The sequence below is a fragment of the Leuciscus leuciscus genome, assembly GCF_965113295.1.
Source record: "Leuciscus leuciscus genome assembly, chromosome: 21".
NCBI classification, from domain to species: domain Eukaryota; kingdom Metazoa; phylum Chordata; class Actinopteri; order Cypriniformes; family Leuciscidae; genus Leuciscus; species Leuciscus leuciscus.
In genome coordinates this window covers 19127748-19147510 of record NC_138745.1, presented here as the reverse complement: position 1 = coordinate 19147510, position 19763 = coordinate 19127748, and the positions used below count along the sequence as shown (strand labels likewise).

Here is a 19763-nt window from a genome sequence, read left to right as displayed (position 1 = left end):
ATCTTTTAAGTACGTGTTTACATTTAGAGGTTCATTGGGTGGGAAAGCGAAACAATGTGAAGTGGTGTAACGTTACGCTTTAAGGGAACCACAGTAACAACCTTAACCATCCCATCATCTTTGAACATGAGTTAATGGCATCCTCTGCCGGGCCAATAAGCCAGTGCAACACAACACCATTCTTACCACTTCCTGTTTGGGATCTCTGAGTCTACATCGGGCAAATCACAAACCCGATTTTGCAAAGCAGAATGGTCTCAAAATGACAACATAAGCACAGTGCTTACACCCTGACATAGATAAGGTATGTAACGTTACGCTGGACAGCAGCTGTCACTACACTGTGAATGCAAAACTGTTAGGATATGTACATTTCCTATTCTAATGTACATGGACCTGTCACTGCGGAAGACAGGCAGGTGCAGTCGTTCATTTTAATATGTTTCTATTCTTACTGTATCCTAATCGTATTCTTTTCCCCCCCATATAATATGTTGCTGTGAAGTAACGTTACTCTACATGTTTATCTCTTACGTGCTGTCATTGCTAGCTAGCGTGCTAGTAACCGGTATTACGTTAACGTTAACTTACCTGCATCAACAACATGAACTCTCAATATCTTATTGTTCCTTATTAGATAATTTGCTTCAGTAACGTTTTTTTTTTTTTTTTTCAACATATTGAACTAAACTAACAAAGTACAAAAATACAATGGTTTTACCATTTTTTACATGGTACCATATTAATTAAATTTATACTATAGGATCTGTCAAATTACTACTTGCTCAGTTACAGTTTGATTGTATTTGTATTTTACAGAATGATTGTATTTTTTGAAGTACCTTGTAGTGCTATGTTGATGTAGTAATTGAATATGGCAATCAATCATTCAGTTCCATGGTATTACAATATAATACTATAACCACCACATTGGCTTGTAAGATTGGTCTGTGATTTAATTCGAGATTTATGGAGTTTATTGTGTATTTTTGGGATCGTGGGTTTCATTTATAGCTTAGGAGGGAACAAAATAACAGTGTTCAACAGGTCTCCTTCAGTGTTTTGGCAGCTTGCGGATCAGTAATGAGAATCAGCAGACTGCAGATCTGCTTTCAAAGCAGAGGAAAGAGTAGGGAGGAAATTCTGCTTCATTTGAGAGTAATTAACTTAGAGCCCTTGTTTCATTCTAAACACTTTTTGTAGCCACAAACTGATGCTGAGGCGTTTGTTTATCTGCAGATCTCTTTCTCTTGTCTGTTGCAGCAGGGTGCATCATGCCGAGCTCCCTCCTGTGGGCTGTTGATGTGTACGGGAGGGTTTATTGCCTTTCCACAGCTGGACAGCAGTGGGAACATTGCCGCGATGCCCACTTGGAGTTCAAGCGCATCACAGCTGTGCAGCAGTGCTGCTGGAGCATCGCATGTGACAACAACATCTACCTGAATGTCCATGCCAGTGATGTGCCCACCCGCTACCAAGAGGAGACGTTTGAAAACCAGGTGTGCTCAATAGCAATATACAGACTGACATGTAGGTCAATATGTACACACATACTACCATTCAAAAGTTTGGGGTCAGTAAGAGTTTTAAAAATGTTTTTTGAAAGAAGTGTCTTATGCTCCCAAAGGCTGCATTTATTTGATCAGAAATACAGGAAAAAGTTGTAATATTATGAAATTCCTCAGAAATTATTCTAATCATTCTGATTTGGTGCTCAAGAAACATTGAAAACAGTTGTGCTGCCTAATAATTTTGTAGAAACTTTAGGAAACTTTGATGACTAGAAAGTTCAAAAGAAAAGCATTTATTTGAAGTAGAAATCTTTTGTAACATTTCTAATGTTTTTACTGTCACTTTTTGACCAGTGTCCTTACTGAATTAAAGTATATGTTGAAAAAATATATATATTATATTTTTTAAATATTACGATTTGTTCACTCAAGGTATATGAAAATGTTGTTACTTTTTATTTGATGTTTACGCCACATTACAGTCTTTAAGTCATTCAATTGAAAAATGTTTCTCGAAACCAACATGAATACAAAGAGTATATTCTTTGAACTTTGGGTAACACTTTACTTACCGTAGGCGTAGTAATAACAGTAAATTATGCATAATTACATGCAACTAACCCTCAACCAAATCCTAATCCTACCCTAACCCTATAGTAAGTACATGGAGTTACTTAATATTACTCAGTACTTAAATATATTAAGTGTAACCGAACTTTGCACATGTTTTAAACTAGACTTTATTGTAAACACTTTTTATTTGTCACTGACCCTAGAGCACCTGATAGTGAATAAGACTCACTGTGTTTCCTGTTCCCTCTCAGAGGTGGAACCCTGTGGATGGATTCTCGGACCGGCTGTTGCCCAGTGACCGCTGGCAGTGGAGTGATGTCACAGGGCTGAAGCACCAGCCTCTGGGTGACTTTCAGCTGCCCTCTGACAACTGGGAGTGGGAGGCGGACTGGTACGTGGATGAAAACTTTGGAGGAGAGACCACTGAAAAAGGGGTCAGTATTGATGCCTTTAAGAGGGTTTTGGGGTCAATATATTGTTTTTTTAAATTATTATTATTATTAATTTAGTGCTATTATGTTCAGCAGAATGACTAAACTTGTCACCACTGTCTTCCCCCTTGTCGATTTAATTTAATTTATGAAGAAAATGCATTCATAATATATATATACATACATAACAATATATATATATATATATATATATATTTATTTTTATTTTATTATTATTATTATTACAAATGTGGTATTCTTACAAAGAGTATACAAATCACACATACAGACAAACAAAATGATGTCAGTTTGGAGTGTTTTAGGGTAGTCAGTCAGTTCTTGAAAATATTTTTTCTTTCTTTTCCTCCTTTTTCCCCTCCCTTTCTTTTTTCATCTTCCTTTTTTACTTTTTCTTTCTTTCCCTCTCCTTCCTTTTCCTATTGCTACTCCTTTTTCTTTTCCCCGTCCTTTTAACTTTTCTTTCTTTTCTTTTTTCTTCTTTATTGATGCTTTAAACATGATTGGATAGCCAATATATGGGTTGAGTGCTCTCTCACTGACAGTATAAGGTGGAATTGTAAATTAATTAGTGCTGTCAAAGCGATATCTAACATAAAAGTTTTTGTTTACATTATATATGTTTGTGTAGATATATTTTTATATTATATATATATATATATATATGTGTGTGTGTGTGTATATACTTCACGCACACACACACACACATATATATATATATATATATATACTTTTATATAATTTATTCATACATTGCTTTTACAGCACTAAAATTAATGTATTAAAATTGTCTAAAAAACATGCACATGTTATTTTTCTTGCTGAACAACTTCAGGTAGTCTCAGGTTCGGTACCACAATGTGCATGACAGCTTTCACTGTGTTTCGAACTAAACTGGCAGTCTGAAAGCCCCCTTAAACCTAAAAGAGAGCTCTCACTTGCTTTAAGCCATAACTGATCTTCTGTGTGTTTTCAGGGATGGACATATGCCATTGATTTTCCAGCCACTTATACAAAAGACAAAAAGTGGAACTCTTGCGTGCGTCGCCGCAGATGGATACGATACAGAAGGTACAAGGCACAGGAAACATGGGTCAAGGTGTGTACCAGTACAAAGAGCAATTATATATCTTATCTTCATTGGCTGTCTTTAACGTTGATGAAAAACTTGTCTCTATGTGTCTGTGAATTTTATATGTGAGAGCAGATCCCCTCGGAGCAGACGGAGTCTCTTCCTGACCCGTTTAATGACATCACTTGTGGTGGTTGGGAGATCACCGAGGAGCCCAGAGGTTGTTTGGCACTGTGGGCGGTCTCTCTGCAGGGAAAGGTCAGAATTCAGTTCATTCCAGGCTTACATACTGTATCATGTCCAACAACACCCTGTGCTCCTGTAATTTATTCATTTTTCAATTCCATACAGAGGGTACAGTATGCATTATTGGTTCTTGGAACAACGATAAAAAGTTGAATCCATTTATCCACAAAAAGGTGATCCAAAATGTTTGTTTGTACATTCGAGCAGGTGTGGTTCCGGTGTGACATCAACCACCATAATCCTGAGGGCTCCTTTTGGGAGGAGGTGCCCGTACCAGGGGAGGTGGTGCAGATCAGCTGTGGGCCGGGTGACCTGGTGTGGGCCGTCCTGTGGGAGGGTAATCTGATGGTCAGAGAGGGCATCGGCAGAGATTGCCTCAATGGTGAGTGCTGTGGTGCAGTATATTCACTTTTGCCAAGTTACTATTTGTAACCTTAATAAATGTTTTTGAGTAGATAAAGTATTTCTATCCCCTGTCTAAATTTAATAATATTATAATCAAAGGGTCATCATGGGTCACAGTGGAGCCGCCAAGCCCTGAAGCGGGAGCCGTACACGTAGCTGTTGGTGTGAATGTAGTGTGGGCTGTCACTAAAGATCATAAAGTAAGTCCTTGCACATAGAGTTGGGTCCAAAATCTGAGACCACTTTTCCAACTTAGTTTTTTTTTTTGTATTATAAAAAGTATATTATTCATTCATATTGTGTTATCCATACTAGAAATTTAGCAAAATCTTAAATATTAGATATCAAATTAGATATCAAGATTAAATATCTAGAGTGACAGTAAATACATTTATACGAAATGTTACGAAAGATTTGTGGGTCAAATAAATGCTGTTCTTTTTAATTGTTTTATCCACCAAAGAATCCTGAAATAAAAATGACTGTTTCCACAGAAATATTTCAGCATTGATGATAATAAGGTTTCTCATTATTTCTGATGGATCATGTGACACTGAAGACTGCAGATATAGTTCCTGAAAAATTAGCTTTGCCATCACAGGAATAAATCAATTTTTAAATGCATATAAAAATAGAAACAGTTGTAATAATATTTCACCATATTAGTGTTTTTGCTGTATTTTTGATCAAATAAATGCAGCCGTGGTGAGCATAAGAGACTTCTTTCAAAAACTTTAAAAAAATCTCACCAACCTCAAATTTTGAACTGGTTTGGACATATTTTTTTGTTTTGATTATTTCTTTTGTTGTTACTTAGTTTGTTTTTCCTCATCTTCTCATTTCTAATAGGTCTGGTTTAGACGGGGTGTGAATTCCCATAATCCTTGTGGCTCTGGTTGGATAGGTATGGTTGGAGAGATGGTCATGATCAACGTGGGTCTCAATGACCAGGTCAGAGATTAGTAATGTTCTGTCTATGGTTTACCTCATTAATTCCTGACTCTAATGTACTTTTTCCATTGAATAAGCATATGGGTGGTTCACCCTTAAAGGGGTCATGACATGGATTTTTTTTTTTACTAGTGCCCATGCCATCAGGGCAAACGGCTTAATTGTTTTCCTAAGGTAAAAAAAAATATGTTCAAATTTTCAGGAACTTTTAGGGCCCTTAACATGCTCAACTCTTGAAACTTTGCACACACAGTGGAATCATCGGTCATTATTTATCTGAAGTTTTTATTTTAATTTGATTTTTTATTAACCTTATTATTAAACTAATTATATAAAACTATATTGTCAGTGCACTACAAATAATCTGGTTCAATGCCTTTATTTTTGTAATTAAAACTGATAGAAACAGATCCTAGTTTAATAATAAGGTTAATAAAAATATTTTTAAAAAACTTACAATTAAAATAAAGAGATAAATACTTATGAACTTACACAATTTTGAGCTGCAAAAGATAACTTAAAAAATTCATCTAAATGTAAGTGATGTCATGGATGTGGCTGTTGTAGTTTATGGTCAAAGTGGCACCAGCTGCTGCAGTAAATGTGGCATATTCAAACAATTTTGAGGTAGTCGCTTTAGATGCATTGCCCGTTGTCAGCTATATATATGTATATATTATGCAGAATTATTTTTGTATTATTTTCAACCCTCATTCTGACCATCTGAAAAGATCCGTTTTTAAGGGGCGGCTCCTTTTAAAGCCCCCCTGTAGCCCGTAATTGTATCCCTTAAAACTCATCACCAAAATGACATATTTAACGTTGACGTGATTGGTTACATTACAAGGTAGTTTGTGACTTCAGAAACACCAGTGATTTCAAACCTCTTTTTTGAGACTGTCTTTGGTTCACTGCAGTTTTTAGGAGAAAATACTCAGCAATCGTGTTGACTTGCATTTGTACATGGTTTGTCTTAAAACATATTAAAAACACCACACAGACATATAAACATCATTAAAAGCTTGATGTTCACCACAGAGGCACTTTAAGGCTTATCAGTAAACGGCCACTGTTATGATTGGTTAACGTCATTGCATAGGAAACAGTATCAATGCCCACTCGCTACTGCACATGAGTACGTTTTTATCCATATAAAACCATAATTTACACATAAAGTATTATGAATAATTTACTTATGGTTTGTGATGCAGCTGCTGTCAGATCCAGTACAGTTGGCTGCTTAATTTTTCAACAAATGTTTCTATGCCATTAAAATCAAACATCCACTTGTTTTCAACGCTGGGATCCTTCTGAAGTCTGTACAGAGACACAAACGGGCGTTTAAACTGGACACGTCAAAACGAACGTTCTTTCACTCATCCATTTGTCCTGTTGTCGGCAGACTCAAGTGCATGGAGTATGTCAGAAACACACATCTGTATACTGTATTCCGTGTAGACGGCGACAGTGATTATAATGGGTTCTATTTGTTTTTGACATGACACTCGCATCCAGTGTAGGCAGGCGTCAGCCGTTAAGCGACTGAATGCCAGTGGGAGAGGCATACGGTGCATCAATGTCTTGCACTGGAGTTTTAAGCTATGAAACCTGCAGGATGTTTTAATGGTTCAAAGACCAAGGTAAATTGGGTTCATGTCATGAAAAATCGTAGCCAGAAAATAACAGAATAAAAAACTTTCATATGGGTCAATGTATTGATTAAATGAAAACATTATATGAAAATGGAAACTCAAAAATGTACAAATATTGGTCTGTTAAAATAACAGATATTCTGCTATATTCATGTATTCATCTGAATATGTGTTTCTAGTGAGAATTATAAGTGCTGAACCCATTTCAGCAGTTATTACACTGAGATCTCTGAAGGCCGATGTGTCTCTGTGTTCAGGTGTGGGGTATTGGTTTTGAAGACCGGGCGGTGTATTTCCGTCAGGGTGTGACTGCCAGCGAGCTGAGCGGGAAGGCCTGGAAGGTTGTGTCTGTACCCAGAGATAGTGACCGTTCCCATTCAAGCGCCAGCGCTAGCAGCCTTCAGAGGTTAGTTAGCTTCAGTCTTTTGCCTGTGTAGAATAGACATGTGTATAATGTGCAAAATGTGTTGCATTTAAAAAAAGTCACCACCAGGTGGTGTAAATCATTCAAGGAGGACTATTTGCAGTTAGTACACTTTGCAGTTTGCTTTCTTTCTTTAAAACAGTACTGCACACTTAAGCACTGACCAGCCTTTATCTCTGAAAATAACAATAAACTGACAAATTTCTTGAGAAAGATGTTTCTTTTTGGTCTTTTACCACCAAAAGTGGACTTCAGTAATGCAACTACAGTCCAATAATTCAGTAATTGAAAAAGACAATGTATTAAGTATGCGTTGTCATGCAGTATGTGACAGTATGTGACATTTCACTAAATGTATTGTCATATGTGACAGAAATAATATTTATATTTGTCATTACATGTCAGGTATTCTTTTTTTAAATAGAAAATAATATTTACATTTTTTCATTAAATGATAGGTATTTTTAAAAGTGTTATAATGACATTTTTTTTCCATTGATTTCTTATTAGAGGGGCTAGAAAGATTTATTTACATATTTATTTATTTATTAAGAAGGATTAGATCATTTCATTAGATGTTCTCTGGACTCTAAACTGGATTGATGGATATTGAAAAGGGCTTTGGCATCACAGGTTAAAATGTACAATTATTGAATGCTTTTGACTATTTTTGATCAATCAAATGATACAAAAGTATCAGTTATATAAACGTGTCTCAATAATTCCAAACTTATGGTACTGTACATGTTAACATTCTGTGACACTACACCTCGCAGCGCTGGTTGTTTCTTTGGTGGTGAGGTGCGTTTGGAGTCCCAGGCATCAGTGTTGAGTGATGCGGACCCTGAGACTGAAAAAGCTGTGGGTGCAGTTGTCCCAACTCCTGAAATGGGAGACAGCCCTAAACCACGCATCCCCAAAGTGACCAGTGACAGCTTCATCTCTGAGCTTGTGTCTGATCGTGAAGGCCAGATCAGTCGTCGTGACGTCCCCCCAGCTGGCCCATCTATTCCCGAGGAGGATCACCCAGAAAAAGAGGTAGAGGACAGGGCTTCCCCAGCCCAGGTTCTGTCTCCTAGCCAATCGGGTGGGCTGAACCCTCAATGGAGCAATGTGGACCTGGAGGAAGCCCAGACGCACCTCTCACCTGGACCTGGAGTAGACGCAGCTGATACCTGCAGCCTGTCCTCTGTAGCAACCTATAACTTGGCCCTAGAGGAGCCTTATGGGCCAGATGAGCATCCAAAATGGGCCTGGGTCAGTGGCGGGGGATGTTTGGTCGACTGTCACTTACAGCTCAACTGGTTCCACTCATCTACATCCACAGGTCAGCTTGGTCATTTGTGTATAATCTGTGTAATGGAATTGGATGATTCACTTTGTCCCTGACCGTGTCAAATGTGATTTTCTCCTCAGCCCTGAACTCCTCCATGCAGGCCATGTCTCTCTCCATCACACCTGCTCAAACTGCAGCATGGCGTAAACAGATATTCGAGCAGCTCAGCGAGCGCTCCAAGAGAGAAATGGAGAATTTCATGCATTATGAGCAGGCCATTGAACAGGTAGTGCTCACACACCAAACGGTTCACCTCATCTGAACTTTGCATCAATACTAACCAGTTTTGTCATGTATCTTTTTTTATTATATCCAGACCGTCATTGATATAGCAACAGTAAGTGTTCATACAAGTGCTCCGAGAGTTAGTCGGAAATCGGAATAGTAAAAATAGTTGATAGTAGTCAAAGCAGTCAGTTACTGTCACAGTGGCCCTCAGCTAGGTAGAACTGAATAGTTACCCCTAGAAAATGTATCATTTTAATAATTCACCCTGATTCCTGTCCTTTCTAGTCTGTGTGGGTGAAGAAAGGCACCATGCAGTGGTGGAGAGACTGGAAGCCTCATAAATGGGTGGATGTTCAGTTTGCATTGGAGCAGTTCTCTGGAGCAGAGGGCAACAAGGATGGAATTCTGTTTATCTACTACACCTTTAATGATGAGAAGAAGGTAATCTTACATACAGGAGAAGACACTTATGGAATAAAAATCCATGTTTATTCATTTTGATGGCATTCATTCTGACTAAAAGATCTATTTTAGCACATAGTTATTTAAAATGTACATATGCTTTTTCTCTTCTGAGAAAACGTACAAAAAAAATATGAATGCCACAAAGGTACAAGCCCTTGATATGTCCCACCCATCTTCATGTTTCAATGGGAAATATACCACTGTTAAAAAATGTGGGGTTTTATATTTTATAAAAAAAATTAAAGACAGTAACACTTTTATTCAGTATGGATGCATTAAACAAGTGGTTCTTAAGTTTTTTGGTCACACCCCCTTATAAACTTTTAAAAATGACAAATTTCTAACTAATTTCACTGAAAATCATATGGAATATACCAGAAAGATTTTTTAAATAAAAAAAAGCCTGCAATAGTTTCACTTTGTAATGTTGTTGAATTGTTGAAAAATATAACAGTAATAAAGAATAATAGACCAGAACATAATTTTTAATTGAAATAACAAATCAATATTTCAGTGATGCTTTAGATGAACAATATATAATCAGTGGCTGCAGTGAGCTCTTCTGACGCCGCCTCATTCTTGTTCGTCTTCCGTCCGCTGAAGAGGTGCTTATGGCGAGGAGCTTCTATGTCGAGCTTTCTCAGACGGTGACAAGTCAACGGTCTGAAGATGAACTATGTAGTGGAATTGGCGTTCGGGCCGCTTTATAAAGCCAGAGTTCCAACCGCTATTCACGCACTATTTTCTGTTTATTTATTTATTCTGCTGATCTCCTGCGCCCCCTGCTGTACTTCACTTCTTTCGAAAACATTAAAGAATCTTACCAACCTCAAACTTTTGAACAGTGGTGCATCTACACAGGAAAGATAGCTGTGCTTGTAAAGTGATTTCATGTAGTATAGATTGACACATTTGATCAATTCAACCTCTATTTTGCTTTGATTCTTTGTCCAGTATCTCCACGTGTTCATAAACGAAGTGACAATCCTGGTGCCAGTATTGAATGACTCCAAACACACATTTGCTATCTATACAGCAGAGCGAACCAAACAGAGATGGCCCATCCGCCTGGCTGCTGCCACAGAGCTGGAGATGTATGACTGGGTGAGGAGAGAGCATGAATCATTGGAAAAAAATGTAATTCCAACAACTTGTGATTTCCTTGCTGTTTGACTGACAGTTTGTTCATCCTATCAGCTGGCTCTGCTCAGTGTGTCCTGCTGTGACTCTAGAGGTGTTCTGGGCCCTCCCTCGAAACAAGCCATCTGGTCAGTCACCTGTAAAGGTGACATCTTTGTGAGCGAACCAACGAAAGAACTAGAGGCATCTCCCTACCCTACACCATGTGATCAGATGTAAGAATCAAATGATGGATTGAGTGTATGTGAAGAAGTGTATATGCGAGATTCTTCAAATAGAGGACCACATCTGTATGTTTTTGTTTTGTTTTGTTTTTAACAAACTTCCTACTTTAAAGGATTACAATAGCTTTAAACTTAATTTTAAAGTCTTCAAATGTTCCATTGCCAGAATTAAATTTTTTGGGCTTGTCTCCAATGTAAACTTTTAACTATTTATCTATCTAAGAAGTGTTAAAATCAAGCAAATCTCTAATGCACTTTTTCCTAAGAATATTGTCACTAATACTGCTGTTATTACCAGCACACCAAGCCAAATTTATGACAAATGGAAAAATAATAATAATAATTACCATCATACAACATCATACAGCACTTAGAGTTTGACAAAAAGCCATTTGCTAAATGTTGAACATAGATGAAACATATTTTGAAGTTGTCAAAAGAGAATTAATCATACACTACCATTCAAAAGTTTGGGATCTGTGAGATGTTTTTAAAGTCTCTAATGCTCACCAGTTATGCATTTACAATTTAAAAGATTTTTATATTAATATATATCTTAAAACGTTATCTATTCCTGTGATGGCATAGCTGAATTTTCAGCATCATTACTCCAGTCTTTAGTGTCACATGATCCTTCAGAAATCAATTAGTCTATTTGGTGCTCATGAAACGCATCTTATCATTCTTATCAGTTAATTCTTTCTTATCATTCTTATCAAAAATATTTTTTTCCAGTATTATTTGATGAATAAAAAGTTAAAAAGCATTTATTTTAAGTAGAAATCCTTTGTCACAATGTAAAAGTCTGACACACTTAATTTAATACATCCTTACCGAATAAAAGTGTGCTTTAAAAAAAAAAATTACTAACTCCAAACTTTTGAACAATAGTGTATATTCATCAACCTGTTACGTCTGTCCATTGTCTCGCTGTTGCCATATAGCAATGAATTCATGAATAGGCAAAAAAGACTGCTCTCAGAAAAAAAGGAAATCAAAATCTTAGTTATCATGGACAGGTTCTGGCGTCAAGTCGGAGGACATTTGCGTGTTATTGAGTCCAACAGTCTTGGTGTGGTGTGGGGGATCGGCTATGACCACACCGCCTGGGTCCACACAGGAGGCTATGGAGGAGGCTTCTTTCAGGGTAAATGCATCACTTCTCTTTCTAAACCAATAATTTTTCGTGTATTTTAGTAATATTACATGTTTATCTCACACATACAGGTTTGACAAGCAGCACAGATAACATCTACACACAGACTGACATGAAGAGTGTTTACATCTATGAGAACCAGCGCTGGAATCCTGTCTCTGGTTACACTAACAGGTTAATATAGACTAAAGCATGTTTGTAATCCAGAAATGTTCAGTATGCTCAGTGCTGTGCCTCACTGTTTCTCCTCCAGGGGTCTCCCTACTGACCGTTACATGTGGAGCGATGCCTCCGGTCTGAAGGAGTGCACTAAAAACAACACTAAACCACCCTCCCCCCACTGGACTTGGGTTTGTGCCATTATCCATTTTCTCCCAAAACATAAATAAGTTGTCATTGAAATTGACAAGGAATGTTGTCTAGTTGCTTTATAGCAGCAAATGTTTGTATGTGTTGATACGTTGCAGGTGTCAGACTGGACTGTTGACTATGCTGTGGCAGGAGGGACAGACAGAGAGGGCTGGCAGTATGCAGCTGACTTTCCTGCGTAAGTTATGTTGGCCATAAGCATTGCTGGTCTCTTTTATTACCTAGGCATGTAAACGCAGCAGGTTTAGTATTACCACGTAATATTAGCGAGCTAACTCCTTTTTTTTTTTTTTTGTGAATGTAACATTCGCCGTTCTAGGTCATACCACGGAAATAAAACATTGAAGGACTTTGTTCGCCGCAGGCGTTGGGCAAGGTATGTAGCGCTGTTTAAGTGAATGACATAAAACAGAAGTTGCGATAGTCTTTTCTTCCCTACTATGATGTACTGTATATCCAAGTGAAATGGCTTCACGAACATCATGTGACATCATGTGAGTGACAGGTTGTCCCGCCCTCATGCCAGTGAACGCATCATCAGAGAAGAGAAAAGATGTGATCGCAGGAAGTTATTTTGACTAAAGATTGCGTGGGCACATGAATAAAAAAATATATATATTATGTGCACGGATAAATCATTTATAATAAATATTGCAATGTTCCATTAAAAAACAAGATTTGTCCATTTAGATTTTTTAGTCAGCTCTCTCCAGCTCTGTTCATCATGGTATCTATTGTCCTTAGTGTTGGGAATTTTATCTTTTTTTTTTTTTTATGTATCGATTTAAATGTCTTACATAGTTTTTTGTTAATTGTGCAACTTTTGTTATTTATTGTTATTTTAAGTACTATAAGTGAAGGATTTTTATGACATACGATTCTGTTAAAGGTTTTTGAACATCTGCGTTTTGCCTGTGCAGTACCAGCGTACTCAAATTTGGAAGAATTAATTTAGTTATTCTTTAGTAAAAATGTTATATAATAAGTGGTAAAAAAAAGAAACAGACAATAAATAAATAAATAACCAAAAATATGGTTTGGTGCACTTCCTCAAAATTACTAAAAGATAGTTTTTTTGTAATCGTAAAGGAACAATTTTTGTCTTGGTTAAATTCAATTCCCATCGCCAAATCTCATAAGTTCTTCTTTCACCTTAGAAAGTGTAAACTCACAACAACCGGCCCCTGGCAGGAAGTCCCGCCTATAGCGTTGAGTGACATAACAATCCTGCCTTGTGGGCCGAAGAGCACAGTGGAACAGGTGCCATTATGGGCCATCAGCAACAAAGGAGACGTCTTGTGCCGCTTGGGTGTCACCTCACTGACACCTGGGGTAAGGGCCAAGTTCCTGATTTTCTAGACAACCGCTATTTGGTTTAGCACTCAGTAATTTCCATGCAAATGTTGTACAAATACTGTACAAACTTATTTAGCATTATCACTGTGAGAAGTTTCCTGGAATGATGTAATCCTGACTGATGATGTGGCTTGCTCGCAGGGGTCCTCGTGGTTGCATGTGGGAACTGACCAGCCTTTCAAGTCGATTTCCATAGGTGGCGTTCACCAGGTTTGGGCCATCGCTAAGGATGGCTCTGCGTTCTATAGGGGCTCTGTGTCCGCTCAGAACCTGGCAGGTGAGGGAATAACCTATCACAAACCCCATGAATATGCAATATACAACATTTAAATGCAAGTCATTCCTGTCATGCTGATTTCACAGCATTGCCTGTGGTATTTCTGCAGCAGCATTAGAAAGGTTTGATCTGTTTGCAGGAGATTGCTGGTACCACATCCCCTCTCCAACCGGACAGAAGCTTAAACAGGTGTCAGTGGGCAGGACGTCTGTATACACAGTGGATGAAAATGGTATACCTATACACATCATACTGATAAAAAGGTGTTAATACTATAGTGGCGACTGGAATATAGTGGTAACACTTTATCATAAAAGTATTTTTAATGCGTAATTATGCCTTTTAATGCATCTTATTGAATGGTCTATGAATAATTGTAACCACAGATATAAAACATTATCCCCCGGTTTCACTGACAAGGCATGTCTGTGTCTGTCTATCTTAAAATATGTCAGTGCCATTGTTTTGTTTCTAAGGCAGGTTTATAAAAGCTACTTAAATGTCCTGGTTAAACTAAGGCCTAATCCTGGCTTAATCTAAGCCCTGTCTGTTAAACCAGGCTTTTAATACTTATCTATTTACACCTTTAGAGAATATAATGCATTAAAACACGAACAATTAATTTCTGATGTAACAAGGAAACTTTGGTTAAGTCATATATGATAGATATACATAATGAAAACCTTTATTATGCATTATACATAAAGGCTTTATATATATATATACACACACACACATTTAATTTTTTTTACTTTTATTCAGCAAGGACGCATTCAATTTATCCAAACTGACAGCAACAACATTTATAATGTTACAAAAGATTTATATTTCAAATAAATGCTGTTCATTTTAATGTTCTATTCATCAAATAATCTTGAAAGAATTGTATCATGGTTTCTATGCCATTAGAGGAATACATTATTTTTTTTAATATATATTAATATAAATTGACTTCTTTAAATGATAAGTAATATTTCACATTATTACTGTTTTTACTGTTTTTTCATCAAAATTAATGTAGCCTTGGTGAGTTTTTTTTTTTTTAAATGTACTTTTAAATAGTAATGCATATAGTTATTATGATAATATAATATAATACTGAAAATATTAGGACATAGATAATCATCATTGCCAAAAAATTATAATAATAATAATCTAGAAGAAACCATGCTTACTGTGCAGTCTAAAGCAATTGGCAGTGCTATACATGATCTTTATTTAAAACTGTCAAATAAAAATGGCAATAATTGCTATAGTAGTTATTATATGTGTGGTTTTGTATGAGCAGGTAACCTGTGGTACAGACATGGTGTGACCCCCAGTTACCCTCAGGGATCATCATGGGAGCACATCTCCAATAACGTGCGCAAAGTGTCCGTTGGACCTCTGGACCAGGTCTTGACCATTTCCTTGTAACTAGTTGTTGCAGCCTAACTATTCTAGGTTTTCTGCTCCGCTAAATGCCAGATGTGTGTGTCTTTCCTAAGGTGTGGATCATTGCAGATAAAGTGCAGGGCAGTCACAGTTTGAGCTGTGGCACTGTGTGTCGCCGGCTGGGGGTGCTGCCGATGGAACCAAAAGGACACTCGTGGGACTATGGCATTGGGGTGAGCACTGCTGATGTCATGTTTATGTTCTCTAAGTAGAACAGAACGGATAGAAAATAAGAAATGATCTGTTTCTATCAGGGTGGATGGGATCACATAACAGTTAGAGGAAATGCCATGGAGGCACCTCGTATCCTGATGCCATCCCTGACTGACAATGGAAGCAACCGAACGGCCACACGCAGTCCACTGCAAACCAGTGACCGGTCAGAGATGAACGGAAACCCAGTGGGCTGTTAGTCAAACAGCTGAGCTCTTCATGCAAACGTGTCTCTACTGTAGCCATAAATTGTTTCCTTGCTGTAGCGCTTCTGTTGTATAGAGCGGAGTTAATTATTTCCACTCAAAAAAAAATCATTCGTCTCAAGTACCCGCACATGTAGATGACTGTGTATTTTGAATTCACATTCTCCAGTTAGCTTGAGCAATTTGTTTTTCTTGTTTTGAGGGCTCTCTTGGATAATGAGGCCACTTCCATTAATGCCCTCTCCTTTTTAAAACTCCCATCATTCGTCATTAGGTTTTATTACATGGCACTTTTGGTCAGATGATCTCAATATAATGTTTGTCTGTGGTCACATCAAGAATGCCCATTAGCTTTTATTTTTTTAATTCTTTATTTGAAATCAGGGGCATTAAATACAAAAATGTCACAGTGTAAGCTGCTGAAGGTCATCTACAAGCATTTTATATTGAACATCACACACAAAACAGTTTTAAACAAACAGCTGCGTCTGGGATTTTGCAGCTCGGCTCCAGTGTCGTAAAGATTCTGTAATACTTTCATCAGCTGCTTGTATCAGGTTATTGGTTATTTATGGTTCTTACTCAAAGCTGAGACAGCACAAGTGATACTGTACACATACACCACATTTCCAAAGTTCGGGGTCAGTAAGAATTTTTTTGGGGAAATAAATATATGCTTTCATTCAGCAAGGATGCATTAAATTGGCCAAAGGAGAGAGTAAAGACTTTCTAAAGATTTCTATTTCAAATAAATGCTCTTCATTGAAGAATCCTGAAAGAAATATGTTTCAGGGTTTCTACAAAACATTAAGCAGCACAACATTGATAATATGAAACAATGTCACTTGAGCACCAAATCAGCATTTTAAGAATGATTTCTGAAAGATCTTGTGACACTGAAGACTGGATCTGAAGGCTGCTTCATTTTCACCATCACAGGAATAAATTACATTTTAAAATATATTAAAATAGAAAACAAATTCTACCCACCCCAAAGTTTTGAATGGTAGTGCAAGTTCGGACACTTTAGCTGTATTTAGTTTTGGCTTGGCAATGTGAAGTCATTTTTGTGAAACATTTCTTTTCTCAGGATGTCTGCATATTTCATTCATAGACGTGTATGTGGTATAATTCTGTTAAAAGGCAGCACAAATTTCAGAAAGTAACAGTATTTATACTAAATCTTTCCAAATGGTTTTTATCAGGATGAATAGTTAGTTTTATTCCAATTCTACTGTTATGTTGTATTATGTAGATGTATAAATTTGGATTATTTATGAGTAATAATGGTCCTAATGTGAAACTGCGTCAGTTGTGTGACATCCTTTATGGGCATTATTTAAGGTTGCTTCTGTACAGATAAAGAAATGATATGCAGACATGAGAGAAACTACTGGAAAAAGAAAATGATAATATAGTTTTAAATTATTAAATGTAGACAAATAACAGGGTAAGGACAGTGGAGTCCTCTCAGTGTCATATGTGCATGGTTCGTGTCCTCTCAATAAATATGAAATCTGTTCCACAGCTTTGCATTTTTAATATGAAAAGCTTACCCTTTTAAAAGGATAGTTCACCCCAAAATGAAAATTATGTCATCTGTTTCAAAGCTGTTGGAGCTTTATGACTATTTTGCAGAACACAAAAGAAGATATTTGTCCATACAATGAAAATCAGGGGGTCCGGTGTTGTTTTGGACCCCATTCAATTTCACTATGGACATCTTTTGTGTCATTTTGGGTGAACTACATTAAGAACCAGTAGATTATGTCTCTTCATAATCCAAAGGGTCACTAGCTAACAATAAAGCTAGATGATGGCAAATAACATCCACATTGTTTGTGGGCAACATGTTGTTATAAACTCTGCATATTTTATACATAAATGAGTCTATTTATGGGCCAGCTTTAGCTTGTAAACTCGAATGGACCTTTTCGTGAGTCTAAAGAGCTGGTATTCATCATCATCCATGTAGCGTGCACAAATTTACACCTGTCATTTAGTGCTCACTGAGTCTGTTCTGTGGCAGTGTGTGTTAGCTGCCCTGACTGAAGCTGTGGATTTGGCTCAGATAGTTGGACAGGTCTTCCTCTCCCTCCTCTTGTAGATGCTGCTGATAGCACTGGAGGATCCGGGAGGCGTTAGTCTCCATGTGACTCTCGGCGTGAGGCATGCAGGCATTCGACATGCCCAAGATGATGGTGGTTAAGGCCTTGATGTAATTCTTGGCCAGCGTGAGAGTCTCGATCTTGGAAAGTTTCTTGTCTGTTTTGACATGAGGAATGGTCTCCCGTAGGGCCTGAAAGGCGTTGTTGAGTTTGTGCATCCTCTGCCTCTCTCTCTCGTTACTCTCCAGTCTGCGGACGTTGCGTTCCTTAGCGTTGCCGTGCTGCCGCCTGCGGCGCGTGCCCACGCGGGTACGACCATGCCCCTCGTCCCTCAATGTTCTCCACGTCCCACCCAGCCTCACGGACGCCTCTGAACCCTCCTGCTCGCTGGAACCTGGCTCTGTTTCCAGTGTAAAGTCTGGGTCGTCCTGCTCTTCCCAAGACTGTCTGCCCCGCTTTGACCCCTTTCCTTTGGACTTCATGCTTGACTCCCCCACACCCTGGTGTAGGCCCTAGAATATTATAATTCACATTTGATTTGAGGAAATGAACATGCAAAAAAATAAAATCATTTATCAGAATAAATGGCTTGAATAATGTGGACACTGAAAATGATATGCTGCTAGCCTATATGAAGAATAATGTCTCAAGTGCTCTCTGTTGATAAGCTTAAAATTGTTTTAGCATGAGATTTGAAGATATACTTTTGGATAATGTGTAATATTTATCCCTATTGATAGCATATTATTCATACAAGCTCTGTTCAATAGTTAAAAAAATATAAACTGAAAATTAAATTGATCATATTAAGCCATGCTGGTATACTAGATTCATCAAGTGAGCAACATCATCGTCACTACACGTTGTCGCTGCTGTCTTATAAGCTGTCAATCAATCATCCCTGCTTTCGGGTGGAGAAAAAAAGTTTTGCTTACCTCAAAATAAATTTCCACCAAACTCGAGATGATGTTTGCGCGATAAGAGCCTTGCGAAGAGCGATAAATCGTTGATGTGAAGCGCTGTTGTCGTCCTGGCAGCCGCAGTCAGAATGAAATGATAACGGTCACGCGCTCTACCTGTTGCTGCTCGATGTCCACGTAGCGCTTTTGTGGCCAATCAAAGGAGGGATCTGTTTCTTCTCGATTCACCCATGAGCTGGCACAAGCATCGGAAGTAGCGATCTGAAACTGAGTTCACGCTTTCAGATGATGATAAAAGCGGTCTGTGATACTGCAGGTGCTATATGCACTGCATGCTTTTATTTTAAAGCCAATGCAAATCACATACTCTGGTGCATTGCATTAGGAGACTTTCTATTTATAAACATTAATACATTTAGCTTATATTATGATATTATTTTGCAAGAAAGAAATAATGGAGACATTGCAATGGTGTGTTTCCTGCACATGGTTGAATTGATAGGTTTTGCTATTTCCATGGCACTTTATCAAGTTAAAACACAGTGTAATATTTGCCTAAACATTTGCATGTCAAACGGGCCTTGCATACATATCATTAGGCACTTTTCAGAGCTTTATTTTACTGCGATGTCTTCTTGTGCTATTTGGAGACTATTAATATTATTATATCATTGTACTTTTCTTGTATTTATTTCCCTTTTTGGGAACATCTTAACATCCAGTATAGGTTTTTGCATTATTTTATTCAATTCAATTATTCTAAACCAAGGGAACATATATTACAGGAGTCGCTTGTACTTTTTTTTTTTTTTTTGGCAGAAAAATTATAGATTATAAATTGATTTGATTAATCTTACTTAGCTCTCTCTCTCTCTCTCTCTCTCTCTCTCTCTCTCTCTATATATATATATATATATATATATTATTTTTTGAGGATAAATAACAAGAAATAAACTGGTTTAAAGCACCAGAACCATTGTTATTTAAAGAACAAAATGTTTGAAAATGAAGTCCTTTGTGAAACTTATAAACTCCTTTATTTGTACAA

At 37.4% G+C, this 19763-nt stretch overlaps 2 protein-coding genes across 4 annotated transcripts; one reads left to right on the top strand and one right to left on the bottom strand.

Annotated features, from left to right (window-relative positions):
* The first annotated feature begins 155 nt into the window (after positions 1-155).
* Positions 156-17214, top strand: tecpr1a (tectonin beta-propeller repeat containing 1a). 3 transcript variants are annotated; one of them, XM_082152688.1, is made up of 25 exons: positions 156-304; positions 1264-1499; positions 2336-2518; positions 3510-3632; positions 3741-3863; positions 4059-4233; positions 4356-4456; positions 5106-5207; positions 7117-7265; positions 8060-8610; positions 8700-8845; positions 9133-9288; positions 10267-10416; positions 10510-10667; positions 11696-11823; positions 11904-12006; positions 12086-12182; positions 12300-12379; positions 12521-12577; positions 13359-13533; positions 13699-13834; positions 13974-14066; positions 15123-15229; positions 15322-15441; positions 15523-17214. In XM_082152688.1, exons 2-25 carry the CDS (start codon positions 1275-1277, stop codon positions 15679-15681), a joined length of 3597 nt encoding a protein of 1198 aa, XP_082008814.1. In that variant the 5' UTR covers positions 156-304; positions 1264-1274; the 3' UTR covers positions 15682-17214. The 3 variants fall into 3 exon arrangements, with proteins under 3 accessions (XP_082008814.1, XP_082008816.1, XP_082008815.1); XM_082152690.1 differs by having other exon boundaries at positions 179-304; positions 1267-1499; XM_082152689.1 differs by having other exon boundaries at positions 188-304; positions 1240-1499.
* Positions 16253-19524, bottom strand: bhlha15 (basic helix-loop-helix family, member a15). Its single transcript, XM_082152883.1, has 2 exons — positions 18731-19524; positions 16253-18307 (listed from the first exon to the last, which is right to left on the bottom strand). The coding sequence occupies exon 2, from the start codon at positions 18275-18277 to the stop codon at positions 17723-17725; it is 555 nt and encodes a 184-aa protein (XP_082009009.1). The 5' UTR covers positions 18278-18307; positions 18731-19524; the 3' UTR covers positions 16253-17722.
* Positions 19525-19763: the final 239 nt, after the last annotated feature.

Coding starts and splice junctions, on each gene's coding strand:
- bhlha15 (XM_082152883.1), bottom strand. CDS start 18,277: ATGAAGTCCAAAGGAAAGGGGTCAAAGCGGGGCAGACAGTCTTGGGAA.
- tecpr1a (XM_082152688.1), top strand. CDS start 1,275: ATGCCGAGCTCCCTCCTGTGGGCTGTTGATGTGTACGGGAGGGTTTAT. Junction 11,824..11,903: donor TGGAGGAGGCTTCTTTCAGG/GTAAATGCATCA, acceptor TCACACATACAG/GTTTGACAAGCAGCACAGAT. Junction 12,007..12,085: donor GTCTCTGGTTACACTAACAG/GTTAATATAGAC, acceptor TTTCTCCTCCAG/GGGTCTCCCTACTGACCGTT.